This window comes from Rhinolophus ferrumequinum, chromosome X, assembly GCF_004115265.2.
Source record: "Rhinolophus ferrumequinum isolate MPI-CBG mRhiFer1 chromosome X, mRhiFer1_v1.p, whole genome shotgun sequence".
Taxonomy (NCBI): domain Eukaryota; kingdom Metazoa; phylum Chordata; class Mammalia; order Chiroptera; family Rhinolophidae; genus Rhinolophus; species Rhinolophus ferrumequinum.
This window is the reverse complement of record NC_046284.1, coordinates 53874441-53894809: the sequence shown is the minus strand read 5'-3', so window position 1 is coordinate 53894809 and position 20369 is coordinate 53874441. Positions and strand designations below refer to the sequence as shown.

The 20369-nt window shown below is 39.5% G+C and overlaps 1 protein-coding gene across 1 annotated transcript; it reads left to right on the top strand.

The window, feature by feature from the left end:
* The first annotated feature begins 550 nt into the window (after positions 1 to 550).
* Positions 551 to 15299, top strand: TNMD (tenomodulin). The gene is made up of 7 exons (XM_033112210.1): positions 551 to 784; positions 952 to 1083; positions 9751 to 9891; positions 10113 to 10214; positions 12909 to 13062; positions 14442 to 14608; positions 14924 to 15299. Exons 1-7 carry the CDS (start codon positions 737 to 739, stop codon positions 15131 to 15133), a joined length of 954 nt encoding a protein of 317 aa, XP_032968101.1. The 5' UTR covers positions 551 to 736; the 3' UTR covers positions 15134 to 15299.
* Positions 15300 to 20369: the final 5070 nt, after the last annotated feature.

Sequence of the window (20369 nt, the reverse complement as noted above, 5' to 3'; positions counted from 1 at the left end):
AGTGAATAAAATCATCTAAGAAGTGTATATAGAGTGAGAAGGTCATCGAGGATAGAACCATGAGGAATATCAACATTAAGTAACAGGCTAGAGAAGAGAATCCAGGAAAGGAAAATAATCTGAGAGATGGGATGAAGAGAGAGAAAAAACTTCTATTTAACCCTTTTAATCTTGTTTTTAATTATAATTAGTTGAGTACATATTGATCTCAGTCCTCACAGAGCTTTAACATAGTGGAGGAGGCAACACCTTATTCATTTCTGATTCTCCAAAGCCATTCACAGTGCCTGACATTTAATATCCCTGCAATAAATATTTGTAAAATCAAATGGAATTGAAATCATGACTCCATTCCCCTTTTTGTTTTGTTTGCTTATTTCTGGAGTGTGCAGCATGCTGTTGATATTTTAAGTTCACAGTGAAAAATTATTTCAATGTGTTCTAGGCTTGGTCCCCTTCCAAACCAACCCCCAGGACAATAGTTTTCATTATAACCTTCTGTCTTTGCCATTCTGGATGGAATTCTGTGCACAGAAGTTATATACATATATGGGTATATCTATGTAACAAATAGCAGCACAGGAGCCCCCTGGGCTCCCTCAGGCTCTGGTATGACATTTTTGAGCCATATAAATTCAGCTTCTCCTCTGGCATCTGTTAGCCGACTTGCAACTCCACCTCAGCAGTGGTCTCAGTTCTCTCAAAGCCGGGAAAGAGTGCAGTGTGCTGAGAGACCATGGCCAAGAATCCTCCAGAGAACTGTGAGGACTGTCACATTCTAAATGTAAGTTGATTCATATTTTTTCCCTTTTTGAGCAGAATCATGGTTTCACGGACTTATTGTACTGAATTGTGAACATTAGAAAGTGAAATCAAAGATGACGTTGAATTATGGCTTGCTATTTTAAGGATTATTGTGTATTGTTTTATTTTTCTCTGTTCTTTGCTTAGGCAGAAGCTTTTAAATCCAAGAAGATATGTAAATCACTCAAGATTTGTGGGTTGGTGTTCGGTATCCTGGCCTTAACTCTAATTGTCCTGTTTTTGGGGGGCAAGTACTTCTGGCTGGAGACACCCAAAAAAGTAAGTAAATGCACATTATTGTCCAGTGCTTCTGTTTTGAGTTTGAATTTAATTGGTGATTTATATGTATGTTACTCTTAAAATAAAAACAATTAAGTCCTTTTTGTGTTTATTTCCTGGTGGTATAAAAAATTGAATCAAGATTTTGCTCTCTTTTATTTGACTAATTATTTTGGCAAGGAAAAAAATGTATTTCGGTTAGTAATGGTAAGATGTAGAATTACCCATTCTTTTATAATGCTTGGCTTTAAGGAGTTAATACTCTTCCTAGAAGCAAAAATTTTACTGTAAGAAGAAAATACTTTCCATCTTTCAATTATCTGGGCAGAAACTGATGGAAAAGTAATTATACCACCACATAAGAAAAAAAAAAAAACACCAGAAATGGCAGCAAAGCATTTTCAGGGGTTACATTTCTGACTTAATGCATCTGCTGTGAGGACAGACAGAAAACTCCTTTTCAGAAGGAGCAATTCTCATACTTTAGTTCACATTTATTTATAACTTAAAAAAATAAACTAGAGCTTTCCCGCTCCTCACCAGCCATAATTGTCGCTGTTCCACTGAGATAGTAATGCCACAAGGTAGAAACAAGTGACACCAAGTCATAAATCACAGGTATCTCAGAAAGCTTCTGATATTTGGGTCATTTGGTGAAGCTTGGCTGACAATTGTAGTTGGTATTAGTGTACCTTAGTGTTATTGTTATCCCTGGGATCCTACGCAATGGGCAAGTTTAGATGTGACCTAAGGAAAATCATAGTTCTTTCATGGTAAAAATTTTCGTTTCAAAGAGAATTAATAAATGTACAAGCTACAGGTGTGAAGATGGTTTTCTGTCTTTGCCACATTTTTCTCTCTGCATGTAGATTGCTGTTATTAAATTGTTGTCATACAATGCTCGTTTCTATTTGGTAACAGATTTAGGAAGGGAAAGGCACAAATCCAGGAACGATGATGAGAGACAAGAAGAAAATGGGTTGGCATGGACCATTAGGAGCCAAAGGAGAGATAGGAGTAGAGAGGAAAGAATATGGATTGATGTGGAAGGAGAGGCAGAGAGGGAGAAAATAGAGAATCAACTGGACAAGTGTCCAAAAGAAAACAGAGAAGTAAGGCTGAGCCACCTTGGATTCTTTACCTCTGCTGCCATACCCACTTTTATTTAGTCCCAAAGGCTACCTTACTTTAAGTAAGAGGGAGAATGAAGAGCAAGGCAGCCTACTTTGTTTGTCTTTTTTTTATACCTTGTTTCAGAAAGGATTTCAGGCATTGCCCAATGCCTATAGTTAACCCTTTCAACCAATGACTCTCTCTCTCTCTCTCTCTCTCTCTCTCTCTCTCTCTCTCTCTCTCTCTCTCTCTTTCTCTCTCTCTCTCTCTCTCTCTCTCTCTCTCTCTCTCTCTCTCTCTCTCTCTCTCTCTCTCTCTCTCTCTCTCATTGCTCCCTGCTCTGGAACTACTTACTGCTCACATGTCTTCCTAGAGAAGCCACCTATATTCAGGCTAGCAAGGTCAGCAAAGCAATTGACATCAGGAAGGAAACAGAAAATGTATAGGAATGCCAAAATGCATTCTGATCCAAATCTGCTACCACTTAGCTAATTCACAAGGTGATATGTTGCCCTACAATTCAATTGGATCCTTTTGACATTTATAGGGGAGTTAGAGGACAATAAACCCTTTTGTTCCCCACGGCCATAATGTACTTAACTGAATGCGGTAGATAGCTAGCCCTTTTGACCACCCATACACACATACCTAAATGTGGGGCCAGATGTCTTTTCTTGTTTTATTGTAGACGCTGGTATTAACAATGCTATTCTGAAAGAGTTTATGTGTTTTCCTAAACTTAGAATGCTATTTTCCTCAGTGCAATTGTAAATGACTAGGTGGGGAATTTGCTTTTTCTTGCAAGTTGCCAAACTCACTGACAGTGCCCATGGTCCCCTCTGCTTCTGTATTATACCATCTTTGCTTCTCACTCCAGTTCTCCTTTTTGACGGATTATGAGAAGCAATCCTGTGATTCTTCGAACAAAAAGTAAAACCTAGTCAGTGCATGCACAGAAGAGGTGGGGTATGCTACTGGATGAAGGTTGTCAAGAACCAAATCTCTCATGAAGTAATCCATCTTGCGATGTAATTTTTCAACAAAGGGATTCTCAGAAATGAACAAAATTATTACAAAGAAATCTGGTAAAAGACAATAGATGTCTCCTGGGGCAAGTTTTTCCACCTTGAGTAAAGATTGTTTGTTCTCCATTCCAATGGGGAGTTGCAATTTATTGTCTTTGACATTTAAGTCTGGGCCTTCACCACAAGACCAGGCAGGATCCATTACAATCTAAGGAACCAGCTGGAGATATGTATGCTTCACTCAGTCCATCACTAGGACCTTCAATTTCCATATGAAGAACCCTAGAAGCCATCTATGGTCTAACATATATGGCCTAATTATTGGCTAATACTGCCAATAAGCCTGCCTCCAAGCTGACTCATGAATCCTGGGAAGAGAAGCGTAGTCAGATTAGTATTAGAAGAAGACTTGCAGAGGAAAAGGAGCTAGACATCTCGCACAAATTAAAGACTCCCCTCCTTAAGAATATGACCTAGCAGGGAACAACATTTAGATTAAAACCCAGCCTCTTCTGGACTTTCCCTTACAAGACTGTGGGACCTATGGAGATGGTGGGCCGTTGGTGGAGAGAACTGTTGATGATGTTGTGCTTGTGGATGTCAATGACTTATTTGCTGTCCTGGGGCTCCCTCTAAGCTCTTAGTGTTTGCTCCTCTAACCTCCACCACACCTCCTTTTTATTTTATTTTTCAACAAACATTTGTTTATAATAAACAGTGTTTATTTAACATTCTACATCTGGTGTTGACATTTCCATGCCAGGAGGTTCTCTCCCTCCTTCCATTACCTCCCACCTTGGTATATGCAAAAGATCCAAATTCTTGATCCCAAATGGGGAGTAAGCCATGCTTTACTCCCTCTCCTTATACACCACAGGCATGAACACACGCATATATTTAAACACACACACACACACACACACACACACACACACACACACACACCAGAGAGAGAAAGGGATCAAAATAAAGTTAACCAACGAGGACTAACTCTGGGTGAGCTGTTGCTCTCGCTTACAGGCTTACATCCACCCTAACCCACAGCCACATTTAGGAGCCATTTGAGCTGAATAAAAGCCAATCCATCAAGCTCTGTACTCAGCTCTCTCAACCTAGCAGAAGGAACATATTCAGTCCCAGAAATTTTTAGAGAGCATCACAACGAGGCTTCACTTCCAGGCAGTGACTGCCCAGGGATCTTTGAAGCAGATTCCCTGGAGAAACATTCTTGCTTAAAGCTCCTTGTATTACACGTTTAACTTGAAACAATTAGAAGCAAACTCCCCAGCTAATTAATCCAACATGGAGAAAACGAGTTGGAAAAATCCCAGCCCTTAAACTAACAGTTTTCAGCTGTAGCACAGACCTTATAGCCTATTGCCTTCAATATTTTGAGGAATGAAGCAGAACAATAATAAATTAAATAAATAAAATGCTGCTTTTCCTGCCATATCTAGGAATTTCCTGGTGACTTTGACTTTAGGGTTGTTTAGAAACCATAAGTTCTAAGGCCCACACAGCTATCAACAGATTCCCGGGGATGTCCCCTCCACTTCTACATACTACCAACATGAGATGAGAAGTGGGAGGGATAGATGAGCATCTTTCTCTCCCCTACCCCCAACTCAACTGCAGATAACCATTAAAACAGTGTCACTCAGGATTGCAAGCCTAATACCATCCTAGGCTGAAAATCCTTTGCTCAGAAAAGAACCTTCTTGCTAAGTCTGTGTTCAGCTATCCTGTGCCTGTTTCTCTAATGCTAGCATTGGCCAGAGACCAACTTTCTTCACTCCTCTTCTAGGCACACAGGAGATACAACTTTCCTCACTGAGTTCCTTGGGCTTTCCTACACAGCAGTTTGGTGGGTGAAATGTGGGTCTGGAGAAGCATTCACACCCTCAAGGAAAAAGTTAAAGTGGTAGCTGGAATCTCTTTAGCACTGGGACTGAGCTTCGCCAAATAGTGCCACATCAGCATTTTAAAAGAGAAGACTTTCCTACATTTAATTTTTCTCCAAAACCATTGCAGGAGCAAAGTCCACCTTTGTATAGCAACTCTTGCTGGGCCAGCTCTTGCTCTGAAGTACTCAGGGCCTCTCCAATTATGTAGAGCAGGACTCTGGCAACTATGGGCAGATTCTTATTCAGTCTCATTCTCCTAAGGCAGCATTTGCTGAGCAACTTATGTAGCACCAGCAAGGAAAGCCTGGGTCTTCAAAAGGAGTTGTCCTTTAGTGGCTGAGAGTGAGATTGTGGCTGTAAGGGGAAAGCAACTCAAGGGTTCAACAGGTAGTGGCAGTCCACTGGTCAACCTGACACATATCATCAACCCAGATCTGAGCAGATCTGATTTTGTCAACTATTCGACATTGTATCTGGCAAGAGGTGGGAGATAAAGATGAGAAGTGAAACTTGCCCAACAGCTTGTAAGTGGCAGAGATGAGGCTAGGACTAGAACCTGGTCTGGGGATTCTTTCCACTATTTTTCAGCTGCATTTAAGAATAGTAGGTAGGTGGGGGAGGAGTGAGTAGGGGAAAACTTCCCAGCCAGCTTGGGTTTATAGATGAAAGAAATGTGTTTTGTTTTGTTTTTTCTTGTTGAAAAAGAGGAATGTCTGCTGCTTATGCCAGTGTTTTTCAGGGCTGAGAACTGGTGATTGAAGATGCAGAGGTCCAAGTTTGCATTAGAAACAATCTGTCTGCTCTGTGTTGGTAAAGAAGTACTCAGAGGCCTTTTAATTCCCACAGGCTAGGTTGGTAATAATATGGTACAATGCATTCCCTTCCCTTCCTTCCAGCCTAACACCTGATCAGAGCCAGCTATTCTGAGCATTTATTTCACTGCTGGAGAGTGTACCTCATAAACAGACAGTAAAGGATGAAGGTGGAAAGAAACACAACTAGATTAATCACAGGCTTCAAAACACAAACCTAAGCCAAATGTCCTCAAATCCCTTTCAGGACAGTCTAAAGCTACTTGCCCCCCAAACAGATCCATCACACTGAGGTCTGAGGCAGTTTTACTCTTTATAAAAAGCTTTCTTTTCTGATCTCAGCAATTGTTACAAATTGAAGCAAAAAAAAAAAAAAAAAAAAAACTGTGAAAGGGGGCTGTTAGGGCTCATTTGCTGCCTGAGTGGAGGATTTAACTGGACTGAGGAAAGAATTCCTGGGCAGGGAAGAGAAATGAGTTTGTGTTCTCTCCATGTTTTGTCAGTGTGGTCTTCTGACATCTCTCACTGCCCGGGTTTAACCACATACCTATTTCATTTCACTTCTGAATCATATTTCACTCCACTGGCTTCCTTGTCCCATTCCAGTGTGCTAGTCCTTAGAGTTAAGACCAGACTTATGTGTGTGTGGAGTATGAACCCATTTGAGTGGTGCTGGAAAGATGCCCTTGCCCCCCAAAATATTGCTGATTCCTGGTGCCATTGTGCTTAAAATCCACCGTTAGTAATCCATCCCTTTGATGGGTATTTGTTGAAAAAAATTGACAATTTTTTTTTCAACAAATACCCATTACTAACATCTTAGTATGAAATCATTTGTCAGATTGATTTTTTCTTTGACACAAGATACTTGAAGCACCAAGAGATTCCTAGACAGGAGACAAAGGGTTAGAGAGAGATGGGGAGAGGGGGAAGAGATAGGAGGTACAATGTGAATGAACAGGATATAAAAAGTACAGAGAAAGGAGACTTGAAACACCAAAGATTAACTTTCCCAATCTGCCAACTTGGCAGAAGTATACTTCTCATCATACTCTATCTTTGCTCTGTCCTTCCTGGAATAAAGCTGTGTTGGGGACAGTCTGAGTGAGATGAGCTACTGGGAGCCCACTTATACCTCTCTCAGGCCAGCCATCCTGTCTACTTTAGTATGTACCCAGAGAAGAAAAAAACATTTATTTAATCCTTCATCTTCAGAAAGACCCTCTCAGCCCCTGAGCCAGTGAGCTTAGCAGAGAGAAAAGTATTTCTGAGGCCAAAGGCATGAGCTCAGTGTCCATATGGGCCAGTGAAGCTTGCATAGCCATTACCTAGGCAATATTCTCCACAGGGACCCGAGCGAGACAGTATGTCTGGATTTGCTCAAACTCATCCCCAAACAGTCCAAAGTGAACCACCAGCATCGTCTTCCTAGACAAAGGACAGTCTGTTCCAAAAAGACACCTTTGATAGTGGAATTCCATCTGGGTGAATATATATAGCTCCCTACCTGGATTCACACATAAATGAAGTCATTCGGATCCCACTCTATTTAGCAACCTACCATTGCTAACAAAAAGCCAACAAGCCGGTTAATGAATACGATCAGAATGGACTCCTTCTCCCCCACCAACAAAACAAAACAAAACTATTTGAAGGAATGTTGAAATTAATCAAGATCAGCTGAGCTTGGCAGTTTCTAACAGTTTTCATCTAGCAAGGTATCCAAGTGGAGTGCATTGCCAATAGTGCAGGAAAACTCATTGCACAGAAGTACACTGAAAGTCTAAATGTCACCAATATGGTTCCATAGTCTTCTACCAATGATTGAAAACACAGCCTGCATGTTCTCTTTTGCCCAGGTAGGCAGCCTTCCAACAACCCCTGGTTTCTAACCTCATTTTTCCATGCAATAATCCATCAGTGGTGCTACTGATGAAACAAACACCCCACCCCACCCTCAATGACTGGTGGTGTTGATATTTGTCTCAACAATGGGTAGTATTTCTAATGAATTCTCCCCTGTTGGGAGATCTGACAAGACTGGATCTAAAGTAGATGCCGCTCTCCTCTTCTTAGGTCAGGCTGACTGAGAGCTCAATTTGTTGCCCTAGGTAGAAGTTTCCCAAGCTGGCTGCAGAGCTGGAACTGATGACATATTTATAACTAGAAGCAAATAACAAGCCTAAAGGAATTTGCTACCTATCACAAACCAGGCCACACTTCTTGAGTTAACTCTGCAGTTGCTGGAATGTTCTAAATACTGTTTTCCTTTGCCTTTTAAACTACAGTCTTTTAAAAAAACCTTGTCCATGGCAAAATCTCTCTTTAAGAAGATGAGAAATTGCTATGGGTTATTCAACAAATACTTAAGTGCTGACCATGTCCAAGGAACTGTAGGGCTACTAAGAGGTAAAGGATATTGTCTCTTGTTCTCTTATTCAGCAACTACATAGACTTTTCACACTTGAAGTAACATTGCTTCTACAAACCCTTCCAACTTGTTTTGCTACTTGAGTTGGGGAAAATTTGACCAGGTTAAACTAACATTCAGTCACAGACACAGGCAGACATTAAAAAACAACTTAAACCAGCACAAGCTCTAACAGGCTGCCACTGAGAACTGTGTCATTAGAAAGCAACATTGGCTCTGTAGATGCCTTCTTTTCAGGCTTTTAGTTTACCAATTTTTTTTTTTTTGTAAGGAGAAATGAGTAAGAAGAAACTTGATAGCTGAAGGCTTCCCAACAACAGGGATCAGAGAGACTTCCACGTGGCACCATCAGGTCTGGCCTGGTTTGTGACAGGTAGCAAATTCCTTTAGGCTTGTTATTTGCTTATGGCTATAAAAATGCTCTCAGTTATAGGTAATGGGCCTACTTCTAAACTGGGACACTGTAATACTGGTCCTCTTGGTCCTCAGAAAAAAGAAGTGTCTCTTTTAGAGGATGGGACAGTCTGGGGTTTCATTTCAACCATTCAAAAATGACCTACCTAACAAGCAGCCTTTCCAAGGCACTCTTCTTGGGAAACTCCATATTACTTAGTGCAGGGCACTTGACACAGTTGTTGAATTCCATATATAGGAGAATCTGGAGGACTTGAAGCCAATTGAATCAGGTTTGGAAAACAGAACTCAGAAATAAACTGAGTGGGATTGGTTAGCCCATCAAGGAGAAGGTTAGGGGAAGGCAATCCTGGAGTTTAAAGGGCAAAATTAAGCAATTGAGGTCAGGGTAAGACTACTACCTGATATTGGCCAATGGTAATATTAGTCTTCAGATTCTAAAAAGACTGTGGAGCCAATATTAAAGCCTTGGAGAGATGAGGAGATAAAGAGCAATACCTAGGCATTCTACATGTGTTTAAATATCTTTCTTAGCCCTCATGAGCTTCATGGGAATGAGAGGTGATCCATGAGCACTTGGAAAGGCAAGTGGTAGCATAAAGAAATAGCAAAGGTTTTAGGTGATCCCTCTGTTCAAGATAAGGAAACTATACTTTACAGACTGGTTTGCAAAACGCCATGTGCTATTTATCAAAGCTACCAAGAAAACTGTTGGGATTCTTCATTCAGTAACTTGGCTTGAATACAAAATACTGGTTCAGAAGAGCTCCCCATATCATCAGCTCCAATGTCAAAAGCACCTCACTTTAATCTCAAGTCTCAGAGAATTCCCAATGGCAAGCTCCTGAGATGGCACCTCACTACAAAAGTTCTGAAAAGAGAAGTTTGCCCCAGATATTACTCAATTAAAGTGTCTTATGAAGGGACACACTGAGTATCTTAGAGCTTGTTTTCCTCTGTTGTCCTAGACATACGACATGGAGCACACTTTCTACAGCAATGGAGAAAAGAAGACGATTTACATGGAAATTGATCCTGTGACCAGAACCGAAATATTCAGAAGTGGAAATGGCACTGATGAAACATTGGAAGTACATGACTTTAAAAATGTAAGTTAGATATTTTCCCCGTAAGACTTCCCATTTAAAAATATTAGAACATTTATAGTTGAGTTGAAAATAGCCTGTAGCCTCCATTTAATTTATGAGACAAAGCTTTCCCTTTGAATTCAAATTTTGCCAGCCTAGGGCCCTGACAGATCATGGAACTCATAAATTGTGGCTATTTCAGGGTTGCTGTATTTTTTGTTGTTTTTTAATCTGTTTTATAGGGCTACACTGGCATCTACTTTGTAGGTCTTCAAAAATGCTTCATCAAAACACAGATCAAAGTGATTCCTGAATTTTCTGAACCAGAGGAGGAAATAGATGAGGTATGTAAGAATAATGGTGGTAGTAAAAGCCACCATTTATTGGGTGCTAACTATGTGCCACACATTGTACTAAATGTTTTACTCTCGTTTGATTCTTACTTGGACCCTATAGATAAGTACTATTACTATCCCCATTTTCAGATGAGGAAACTGGGACTCAGAACCAAAAAGTGACTTGCCCAAGGTCATACAGCTAGAGAGGAGCAAATTGGAAGCTTGAAGTCAGGCCTTAAAAAAATAAATTCATGCTTTTAGGTACAACACTGTACTTTCATACCTGGGTAGCCATTAACATTATATAGCTTTGCTCCCAAACCAAAGATTTCTAGTAAGTGGGGTGAACAGTAGAACAAAATCAATCCAGCCTAAGGTAAAGTCCTAAAAAGAAAAGTTCCAAGGCACTGGGGATCCTGCCACTTTTGTCATACTGTGACATTCACCTATTTTAAAGATTTTAGTGGATTCACCTTACCATTTTATGCTGGGCTGCTAATGGAATAATCCATTTAATCTCACTAGGAAAGGCAAAATCAAAGTAAGAACTACAGTGTAATACAATTTCTCTGAAAACATACTGCTAGGCCTGGGTAATCTAGGGTACTGGAGCAATCACTGAATGGCCCCTGAAAGCCTAGGGAGAGATGGAGGATTATTGCCTAAAATACAGCCATCAATAAAGCCCTTGAGGCTCTTAATTTTTCCTTGAGATTCTATCTGCAATCACAGTATGTTGTTATCAGTTGAGGAAGAAGGGGAACCTTAGCTAAGACCATATTGCGACAGCATACCCACATCGTAGCCAGGAACAAACAAATGTTTGTTTGGTTTGTTTTAGAGTTTAACTAGCAAATCTAAAATGATATTATAGCAATGACATGGTTGCTTCTTTATATACTATAAATACCTCTTTGTCTTCTCTTTCTCCTCTGTCCTTTTTCACTTTTCTCCTACCCAGCTCTCTCTATCTTAATTCTCATCTACCCATTTATGCTTTTCTTATTTCGGAGGTGGTGAGGTAGGGTGGGGAGCATATTTCCTTTCTCTTACCTCAGTTTCAGAGCTGTCATGGGCTCCCATGGGCATGCTACTGATCTCCTCATGGCCAGAAAAGTTACAGACCCCTATTACTAGAATTTCCCCCCAAAGAAGACGCTCTGCTCCCAAGGTCTGCAGCAGTGAAAAATTGGGGAGATTTTTTTTTTCAAATATGTAGAAGTTAGATGCATCTGAGGATTAGAATAACTTCCAGGATATTAGAATTACTATAGGAGGCAAGGGTAATATGAAAGGAGAGTGAATAGGATAAAATCTACTATACCCAATATCATATGCTGCATTTTGCAGAAAATAATATAAGCATTTGAGTAGGGCCAACCAGTAATGAGAGTCCAAACTGACATGATAGTATTTATTTTCTGGGGAAAAAAAATAAAGGCAAAGGCCCATAATGTCTGGCTCTAATTTATTCTTCAGTTATTTTTGCCAAATCTTTTAAATAACACAAGTATTCAATCTCGTGATAGTGAGATTACTTTATCTTCAAGATAAACCTATTTTTTATATTCAGGCTACGGATTTTTTTATGAGACAAATCTGTGGTCCTGAATGACAAAAACCCTCTTAGTCTGTATTTTCCTCACCTCTTGTATCCATGGTTCGTGTATGTTAAATACGCAGAGCAGGTACATAAATAGCCCTGATTTTGCTAACAAAGCTAGTCAGCATATCAACCACATTTTATACAGTCCCTTTCAATGCATCCCAAGGTCTTTACAGACTCAAGGGCAAAGGAGCTAAGACTTCAGTTTTAAATAACTAGGGTAAGATTATACAAAGCCAGATCTCAGAGAATAAAAACACCAAAATCATAAAGATAAAAAGAAACAAAATTGAAAAGGAAAATCCTTATTAAGAGAAAGGGGAAACATACTGACACTCAAAAGACAAATGAGTAAGAAGAACTAGGTATACAAGACAGCTACTTCCAATACTAGAAACTGAAAAAGAAGGCGGCTCTCTTGATAATATAAGAAAATCTACCTAAAGAAAGAACACTCTGTGAGACAAACTATGCATCTAGAAGATGAAAGGAGTAAAATAGTGGTAAGGCCAGTGAAGGCACAATCTGGAGACTTGACTTTAAAACTAAAAGGACATTTTTTGTACTACACCTAGTTAGCATTAACAGGCAAATCTTGTAAACCAAAATATTAGGTTTGGTTGTTATTTCATTGATCTCACCAATTTTGATTATGGCAGTTTTTTTCAGTTTAAGATCAAATCTGGCTTGCAACCCTAGCTGCAAACCTAAAACAAGACAGGCACTCGCAACATCCATTTAAGTGTAGAAGAGAAAAAACAAATGTAAATCACTCAGGATTCAGAAGCCCAAATTAAAACATTCATGGCCCAGATAATGATGGAGAGCCTTCCTGACTTTAAGTGAAATGGTAGTAGACAAGGTTCCTGTCTCAGTGAGCAGCCTCACTGTTGAAAGACAAATGGGTTGTTAACTCTCCCAAGGGCATCTACTGTATGCAAGGCACATAGCTAGTTCACTGGCAGCCCTGGGATTGAGATTGTTATTCAGATTCAAAATATAGCTGGGTTGTTTTTTTTCAGTAGTCCATAATGTCTCACTCATTTGATTAATTTCTCTGCCTATCCTCACCCTGAACTACTTTCTTCTCTCAGAATGAAGAAATTACCACAACTTTCTTTGAACAGTCAGTGATTTGGGTCCCAGCAGAAAAGCCTATTGAAAACCGAGACTTCCTTAAAAATTCCAAAATTCTGGAGATTTGTCATAATGTGACCATGTATTGGATCAATCCCACTCTAATAGCAGGTATGGCCACCGCCATCTCCTCCTCCTCCTCTTCCCAAAGTCAGTAACAGGTTAATGTTCCCAACATTCAGAGACTATATTTCTAGAAAAACAAATGATCTGCTTATATCTTCTTAGATGAAACTGTATATGCCGACTGCCAGTGAGGAGGGAATTTTTCACAGCCAAGTTATGAATCAGATAAATTAATGCTGACAGGCTTTTAAATATCCCAGCAAAGGTAACACCACCCTAATGTGACCAGTGATAGCAAAAAGCTAATCTGTCTTTTTTTGTACATCTATATTCATTGCAGTTAGGATACCAGACTATTGCTCAAACCACTGTGTGCCCAACCCTAGACCAGAAGAGAGAAGGACCAAAACAATGCTCTATTGACGCCAGAAGGATTGTCTATGTCAAATGGTGGCATTCTCCCCAGAAGATAGGACAGTCATTGCAAAACAAATGTCTTTGTGGCTGTTTTAGGAATCACAATAAACGTGATTGAGGACTAGAGGTCCAGAGTAGAAGAGTCCAGCTCTAAATTTCCAGTCAGCCCACAGAGAAGACAAAGATCTCTGGACGCCTCATTCTGCCCCGCTGATGTAGAACTTGCCTCCCTGGTTCTGGACAACATAGATTACTATGGTACCCAAGAGAGGACATTCTAACCAGTGCAGGCATCTATTGGTACTCCTTGGCCTTAGAAAAAGGCAACTAGATGCAATGTGATATACTGGGTTGGATGCTAGAAGTTCTGCTTCAGTGTTCTTTTTCTAAAGGACATTAGAGGAAATAATGATGAAATCTAAATAAAGTGTGTAGTTTAGTTAATAGTATTGTACCAATGCTAATTTCTTAGTTTGATTATTGTCTTATGGTTATGTAAGATGCTAACGTTAGGGGAAACTGCGTGAAGGATATACAGGAACTCTACTATCTTTGCAACTCTTTTTGTGAATCAAAGATTATTTCTAAATAGAAAGTTAAAAAATCTATGACAGGAAAGAGAAGAGGAGAGGAGGTCAGAGGGCACTTAATTAAATCAGGCAACCAAAAAATATTTGAATACCTACCGTGGATAAAATCAGTGGGGTAGCCACAAAGGTCGTCTGTCCTCAGTTTTTAATTTAGTATGCAAAGCAGCAAGTGTTTGATGCCAAATGAGCAAAGAAGTCTGTGTCCATGGAAATAGTCCGATTTCTTTCGGAAAATCTTAAAATATCAGCTGGAGGATCTTGGAAAAGTAGTCACGCATGCTAAATGATGGCAGAGAGAGGACACAAGGAAAATCTCTACCTTCAAATGCTATTCCTCAAGCACTTCTTTCAGAAATGTTTGAAAGCAGTTTTATATTTATTTCGGTATCTATCCCAACTTTGTATTTATTACCTTAGTTTCAGAGTTACAGGACTTTGAGGAAGATGGTGAAGACCTTCACTTTCCTACCAATGGAAAAAAAGGGATTGAACAAAATGAGCAGTGGGTGGTCCCTCAGGTGAAGGTGGAGAAGATGCGTCACACCAGACAAGCAAGTGAAGAAGAACTTCCAATAAATGACTATGTGAGTTATGTTCCTGTTATTCTTGTTAGAGGAAAAACAAAAAACCCTCACAAAACACACTACCCCTCAGATCAAAATAATTGAAAGGAGAATGGTCATTGTTTTAACAAAAAAAAAAATATTTAAAAAACTTGGAATCCCAGGAGGCTCATTCAAAATCATTCTTGATGTCTATTGAGGTATCTCTCCATGATCAGGCTAAGGAACTTTATTTCTCGTCAGTCCCCAACTCATATAGTTTTATAGTCCTCCCCTGCTTGGTGGGCCTCTTCCTAGTAACCCTTTCCCTCCAACACTGGCTTCTTCTTCTTTCAGACTGAAAATGGAATAGAATTTGATCCCATGCTGGATGAGAGAGGTTATTGTTGTATTTACTGCCGTCGAGGCAACCGCTACTGCCGCCGCGTCTGTGAACCTTTACTAGGTTACTACCCATATCCGTACTGCTACCAAGGAGGGCGGGTTATCTGTCGTGTCATCATGCCTTGCAACTGGTGGGTGGCCCGCATGCTGGGGAGGGTCTAAGAGCAAGTTTGAGCTCCTTGCTTAAATTTCTGGCAGCCAACATATAATAAATGCATGCTATTCAATGAATTTCTGCCTATGAGGCACTTGGCTCCTGGTAGCCAGTACTCTGGAATTACTTGTAAGTAATTCCTCTCTCATGTTCTAATAAACTTCTACATCATCATAAATGGCCTGATTGCTGCTGAACACACAGGGTAAGTGTTTGCTAAGATTATTTCCTGCAACTGAGGTGGAACAGATCTGTCTAACATGGATGACAACAACAGAAACTTGTAATTTCATCAGGTTTGGGGAGTAGGAAAGGGCAGAGCATAAAAATTCTCACATACCATGTATTATTGTGCTGTATTGAGAAAAGTGGAAATGAGAGGCTGATGATAAAAATGTCCTTATAATTAATGCATAAAAACTTGTCCTTTTGTACATAGCCCCAATGTTTAATTATGTGAGAGACATATTGTGGACTTGCTTAAGCATCTATTAAGCTGCTGGACAGGCTGTGAGTCACAGCAGGCCAACACTAAAATATTCCAAGTGCTCAGACTCAGCAAAGGAGAAAGCTAACCTAGCAAAAAAGGGTCCCAGGTTCTCCTCCTTTGAACAGGAACTCAACTTTGGACAAATTCAACACTTCATAACCTTCAGGTCTGACTTCTCTTTAGATCAGTATCTGGTTACATAACCTTCCAAGGCAATTGTCTGGAAAAGGTGGACCCATAAATATCATTCAGAGAAATAGGCATTACAGGAAATTACTGAGGTGAGGAATCAAATGGGATTTTTTTTGTCTTCCAAAACCACAAGGAACTAGCAGTATGCCACTTTCTTAAAAGGAAGGGTAAGGCCTAGTTCCCGATCACCTTGGGGAGGCAGGAAAGGCAAAGGAGAGGGAAAAGTAGTTAGAGGGTGATGTTAACCTTGATGTCTCAGCCAGTTCTAGTTTCAAAATTCCTGTTTGACCAATCTGTCACCCCTTTCAGTTTCATTTGAAGGTACCTCTGCATTGCTCAACTTCAAAGTTATTGTGTCATGAAGGTTTCTGTCTGACACTTTCCATCACAAAAGCATTTTCAAAGAGTAAAATCTTCACCAAGATGCCTGTGGGCCAGGAGTCATTTTCCCCCATTCAGTTGAGGAAGCAAATAGAAATGGATTTGCCCAAGGATGAGTTAAGGTTAGGTACTCATTGATTGAAGATTAGCATACATGCTACAGTTGGATTACCACTTTTCACAGAATGAGAGCACAGTAAAAATACCTAACAATGCAACATTACTGAAAATATTTTCTTGTTATTAATGATTTAGAAGACATCTGAGAATTTTGGAGTACTTCAATGATCATAACAGGCATTAATTTATAGTGGAAATAGAAAAATGTAAAAGATATGAAATTAATTTGAGGTTGTATGGAATTTATGATGTTCTCTATCATTGTTTTTATAATAAATTATTCATTTTTAACATTGATTTTTAAGATCAGCCAATAATTTTAAATTCCTGAAATGCTCAATTTTATGCAGTCTACATTGTATTATATATATTATGCTCTGTGGGGGGTACAAATGAAGTAGAAGATATACTCCTTATTTCCCAACAAAGAGAAGACACCAAAAATATATAAGCCCAAATACAGAAACTTATATAAAACAACTAACTACAGTTATAGGTGGTATGCTATATACATTTGCACACACAGACACATACACAAGGTACAGAAGGTTTCATGTTACATTTTAGGACTAAGAGTTCCTATTCACATATTTTAATTCAGGAAGCATTTCATGTTCAAATGAGATACCTTAACCACCACATAATTTTACATTGGGAAAATACAATCCCCTTAATGAGGCAGACCAGGAGTTTAAAAGAAAATACAGGGACATGCTTTAGCAAGCATTCAGATCATCTCAGGTTTAGGAAAAAGCAAACTGAAACAGCAAACAAACCCAAACACATTAGCCTGTCACTTCATATAGGCCCAGGCCAGGTTGAGAACAGAGAAAGTGTGATATTGCTCTCCTGTCCTTGATGTTTGCTTCTCTTTCAAATCCTATGCAGACTCCTTACGTCATGCCTTGCACTTGTCTCAGGCCAATCCCACAGAAGCTAGAGCAGACTCTCTTTCTTCCACCACACTTCCCTAAATCCAGCCTCCCCATCACAAGGAATGACACCAAAGTCACACTGACCTTTTAAGCCAGAGACCTAGAAGTAATTCTAATGTATCTCTGTCCTCCACTCATCTCATGACAAATATATCCATCTTGTTCTCCTAAACCACCCCTCAATTATGCTTATTGTCTAAGACACAGGTTACTTCTTAGCACAACTGTTAAAACCTCCTCCCTGCTGAAGTTTCCAGACTATAGACAGAAGGTACAATGAATGCTTTTACAAAGTTTATTTTTCACTTATAGATTTTATGAATGCCATTTCCTTGCCTGAAAGTCTGTAATAGCTGCTTTCTACGTTAAGGATCAGGCCTAACTTGCATTTAAATAGTCCTTCCTCAAATCACGCTTAAGCACCATCTCATATCCCTTTTCTCCTATTACTCTAACTACCCCCTTTGCTTGTCTCAGGGACATTAGCTTTAAGCTCTATCTTCTCCATTACAGAGTTTTCTCTCACTAATTTGAAGAGATTTAAAAATGCCATTTCTCTCTTATCTAAATATGAAACCTAAATCCTCTCTACTTCACTCCATGTCTTATAAGTTAATATATCGCTCAATGCACTTGCCATTTACATACAAGTTTAACTTGCAAATTCTAAAAGAGGGCCTATACACTCTCCTGTTTTGCTCTGTCCAAAACCTAGCACAGTATCGAAAGCATGTAAACGGCCTTTAATTTTTTTTGATTGAAGCCTACGAGAAAGAAGAGAGAGAAGGCAGAGAAAAAATAGGTTAGAAAAAAAAAAAAGCAGAGCTACAAGGCTCTTCAGAATATTATAACAAAAAGTTGGCCTTGAGTTCTGTTGAAATTTGGGATGAAAGTTCTTATCTTACTAAATCCATTTTGGTGTTCCTTATCTTTTGACACAGGTTATTTCTACAAGCATGAAGAATTCTTCTAATCCCAGAATGATCAAAAGCAAAGATGATTGCCCACAGCTCGATTAGATATTTCTATTATACAAATGCAGCCTTTTTGCATTTTCTTCTCAATTTTCAATGATACTATGTGTAACAAAAGAAAAAAGGCAAAAATCACATTTGCCATGAAATCACAAGAAATATATTACCTTTCAGATTTTTTGGGGATCTAAATTCCAATCAAGAAAAGTCAGGTTAGGCGAAGCCATCCATTGCTCCCACTCAACATAAGGGCATTATGCATTAGTGTGCTCAGCACCTTTCCTGCACACCTAAAATGGCTCTTTGGCAGGACTAGGGGCAAAGGAAATCTATTTTGAGTCTTTATATATAAGGCTCACTGTCTGGCTGAGTCCAAAACTGTCACTTTGGCTCCTAAAGTCTTACACTAAAAGCTTACTGAGATAAATATGGACCTTCTCATTCAGGCTATCAGGAAATGCGTGAATCTATTTTATTTATACCCTTAAAAATAATTTTATTTTGGCTTTCCTTTTTTGAAGAAGTTTTATTCTGGGGCATAATTTTGCTGACAACATTCTGTTCCCTAACAAGAAAGTGAAGTGGCTCCATATTAAAAAACCAGGTATGAATGTACACACAAAAAATATTGTCCATGGCTCATTCCAAAGTCCTGCTTCTAATTCTCCTCCGGTGTCTAATTAATTTGCATGAAAGCTACTTACCCAAGGACTGCTCTGATAATTTATTTAGATCAATAGTCAGCTCTGGCATTAATGAGTGAATTAGTCACTTGTATACCTACTACTTTGATATTTGGGTTCCATTTGCCTATCTTTTCTTCTGTTCATTTATTGGACACTCAGGCCTATTTTCCTTGCTAAAAGGGCTCAGATAGAGAGAGGCAGATTGAAGCAAGGGAAACAGACCAAGCCACAATAAATCTCTCTACCAAAACAAACAAATAAACTTCATAGTGCTGAGATGATCTCTAACAGTGAAATGAATATACTGTTTATATTTATCCTTCCCTGCTGATGCTATCATTTACCATTCTGAATTTTCCACTGACAGCAGTATTTCTGCTGGTTTTCCAGAGATGTTGGCTACTAAAACACAATTCAGGCTCATACCCATATCAATCATCAGTGAGCCAAGAACAGGACACTTGCCAAAGGTTGGGGTACAAGCCCTAGCTCTGGTTAAGTTGCTGAAGTAGACAGGTAAAAAAGCAGCAGTGTGACTAGCTACAAATAGAACACAGGGATTTGAGCTTGTTTATTTGGCATGGGGCATGTCACTCACAAATTCACTGTGTCCATTGAAATCTATTCCTTGGGGTGGGGGTACCTCTTCCCAGCAGTGTTGCTCTAGCCATGTGTATCTATCTGGTGTACCACTGTGATGTAAATCCCCCATGTTCCCAATAACAGCTTTTGATGTTTTGGTTACGCTACAACATATCATGCTCAAATCAGAATGGTTTTACATTTCCTGTCCCTCCAAACTACTTCTCTCTTTGAGAATGTCTTTCTACCAGGGGCATGTCAATCTAGGGGAACTGTTACCCTAATATAATCAACAAGATATGAAAACCAGCATTCCACTCTGCTAGAACTGTGGCATGGAAGGTAGAAAACAGGTTATCCTCTTTGTTGTCTGGTCATTTACAATATATTTGGCATGATAAGAGCTACACACTCTAAACAACTAAGAAAGTGTGAGACAGAATTCTTTCAGAAGGATTCACGAGAGCAAGAATTTTCCATATGCTCTCAGAAATGGAGAACTCTCTTTCAAAAGCCAACAGTGATGGTTTTCTCAGAATTAGCCTACCAATTTTGCTGAGAGATACCACAAAGCCCTGATTTCCCAAAGATATGTGTTTTCTGTCTCCTTAGGATTAGGTTCAGCTGCATATAACAGAAAACCCCCAAATGACATGACTTAAGCAAGGTAGAAGTAGGTAGTCAGGTAGTCCAGTCAACTGACCCACGCGTCTATCATTCTCCTTCACCATCCTCAGTATGTGGTTTCCATCCTCAAGGTCATCTCATTATCTGAGCTAACTCCAGTTCTAGCCATCATCTTCATATTCCAGATTAGTATCACAAAGAAGCTGGGCAGAACAAAAGGCTGCTCTTTATCTTTTAGGGAGATTTCTGCTTACATG

Bases quoted from the DNA above. Each gene is read 5' to 3' on its own strand.
- TNMD (XM_033112210.1), top strand. From the start codon at position 737: ATGGCCAAGAATCCTCCAGAGAACTGTGAGGACTGTCACATTCTAAAT. The intron at 785-951 runs GTAAGTTGATTC...TTCTTTGCTTAG, and splicing joins AGGACTGTCACATTCTAAAT to GCAGAAGCTTTTAAATCCAA. The intron at 13,063-14,441 runs GTATGGCCACCG...TTATTACCTTAG, and splicing joins CAATCCCACTCTAATAGCAG to TTTCAGAGTTACAGGACTTT.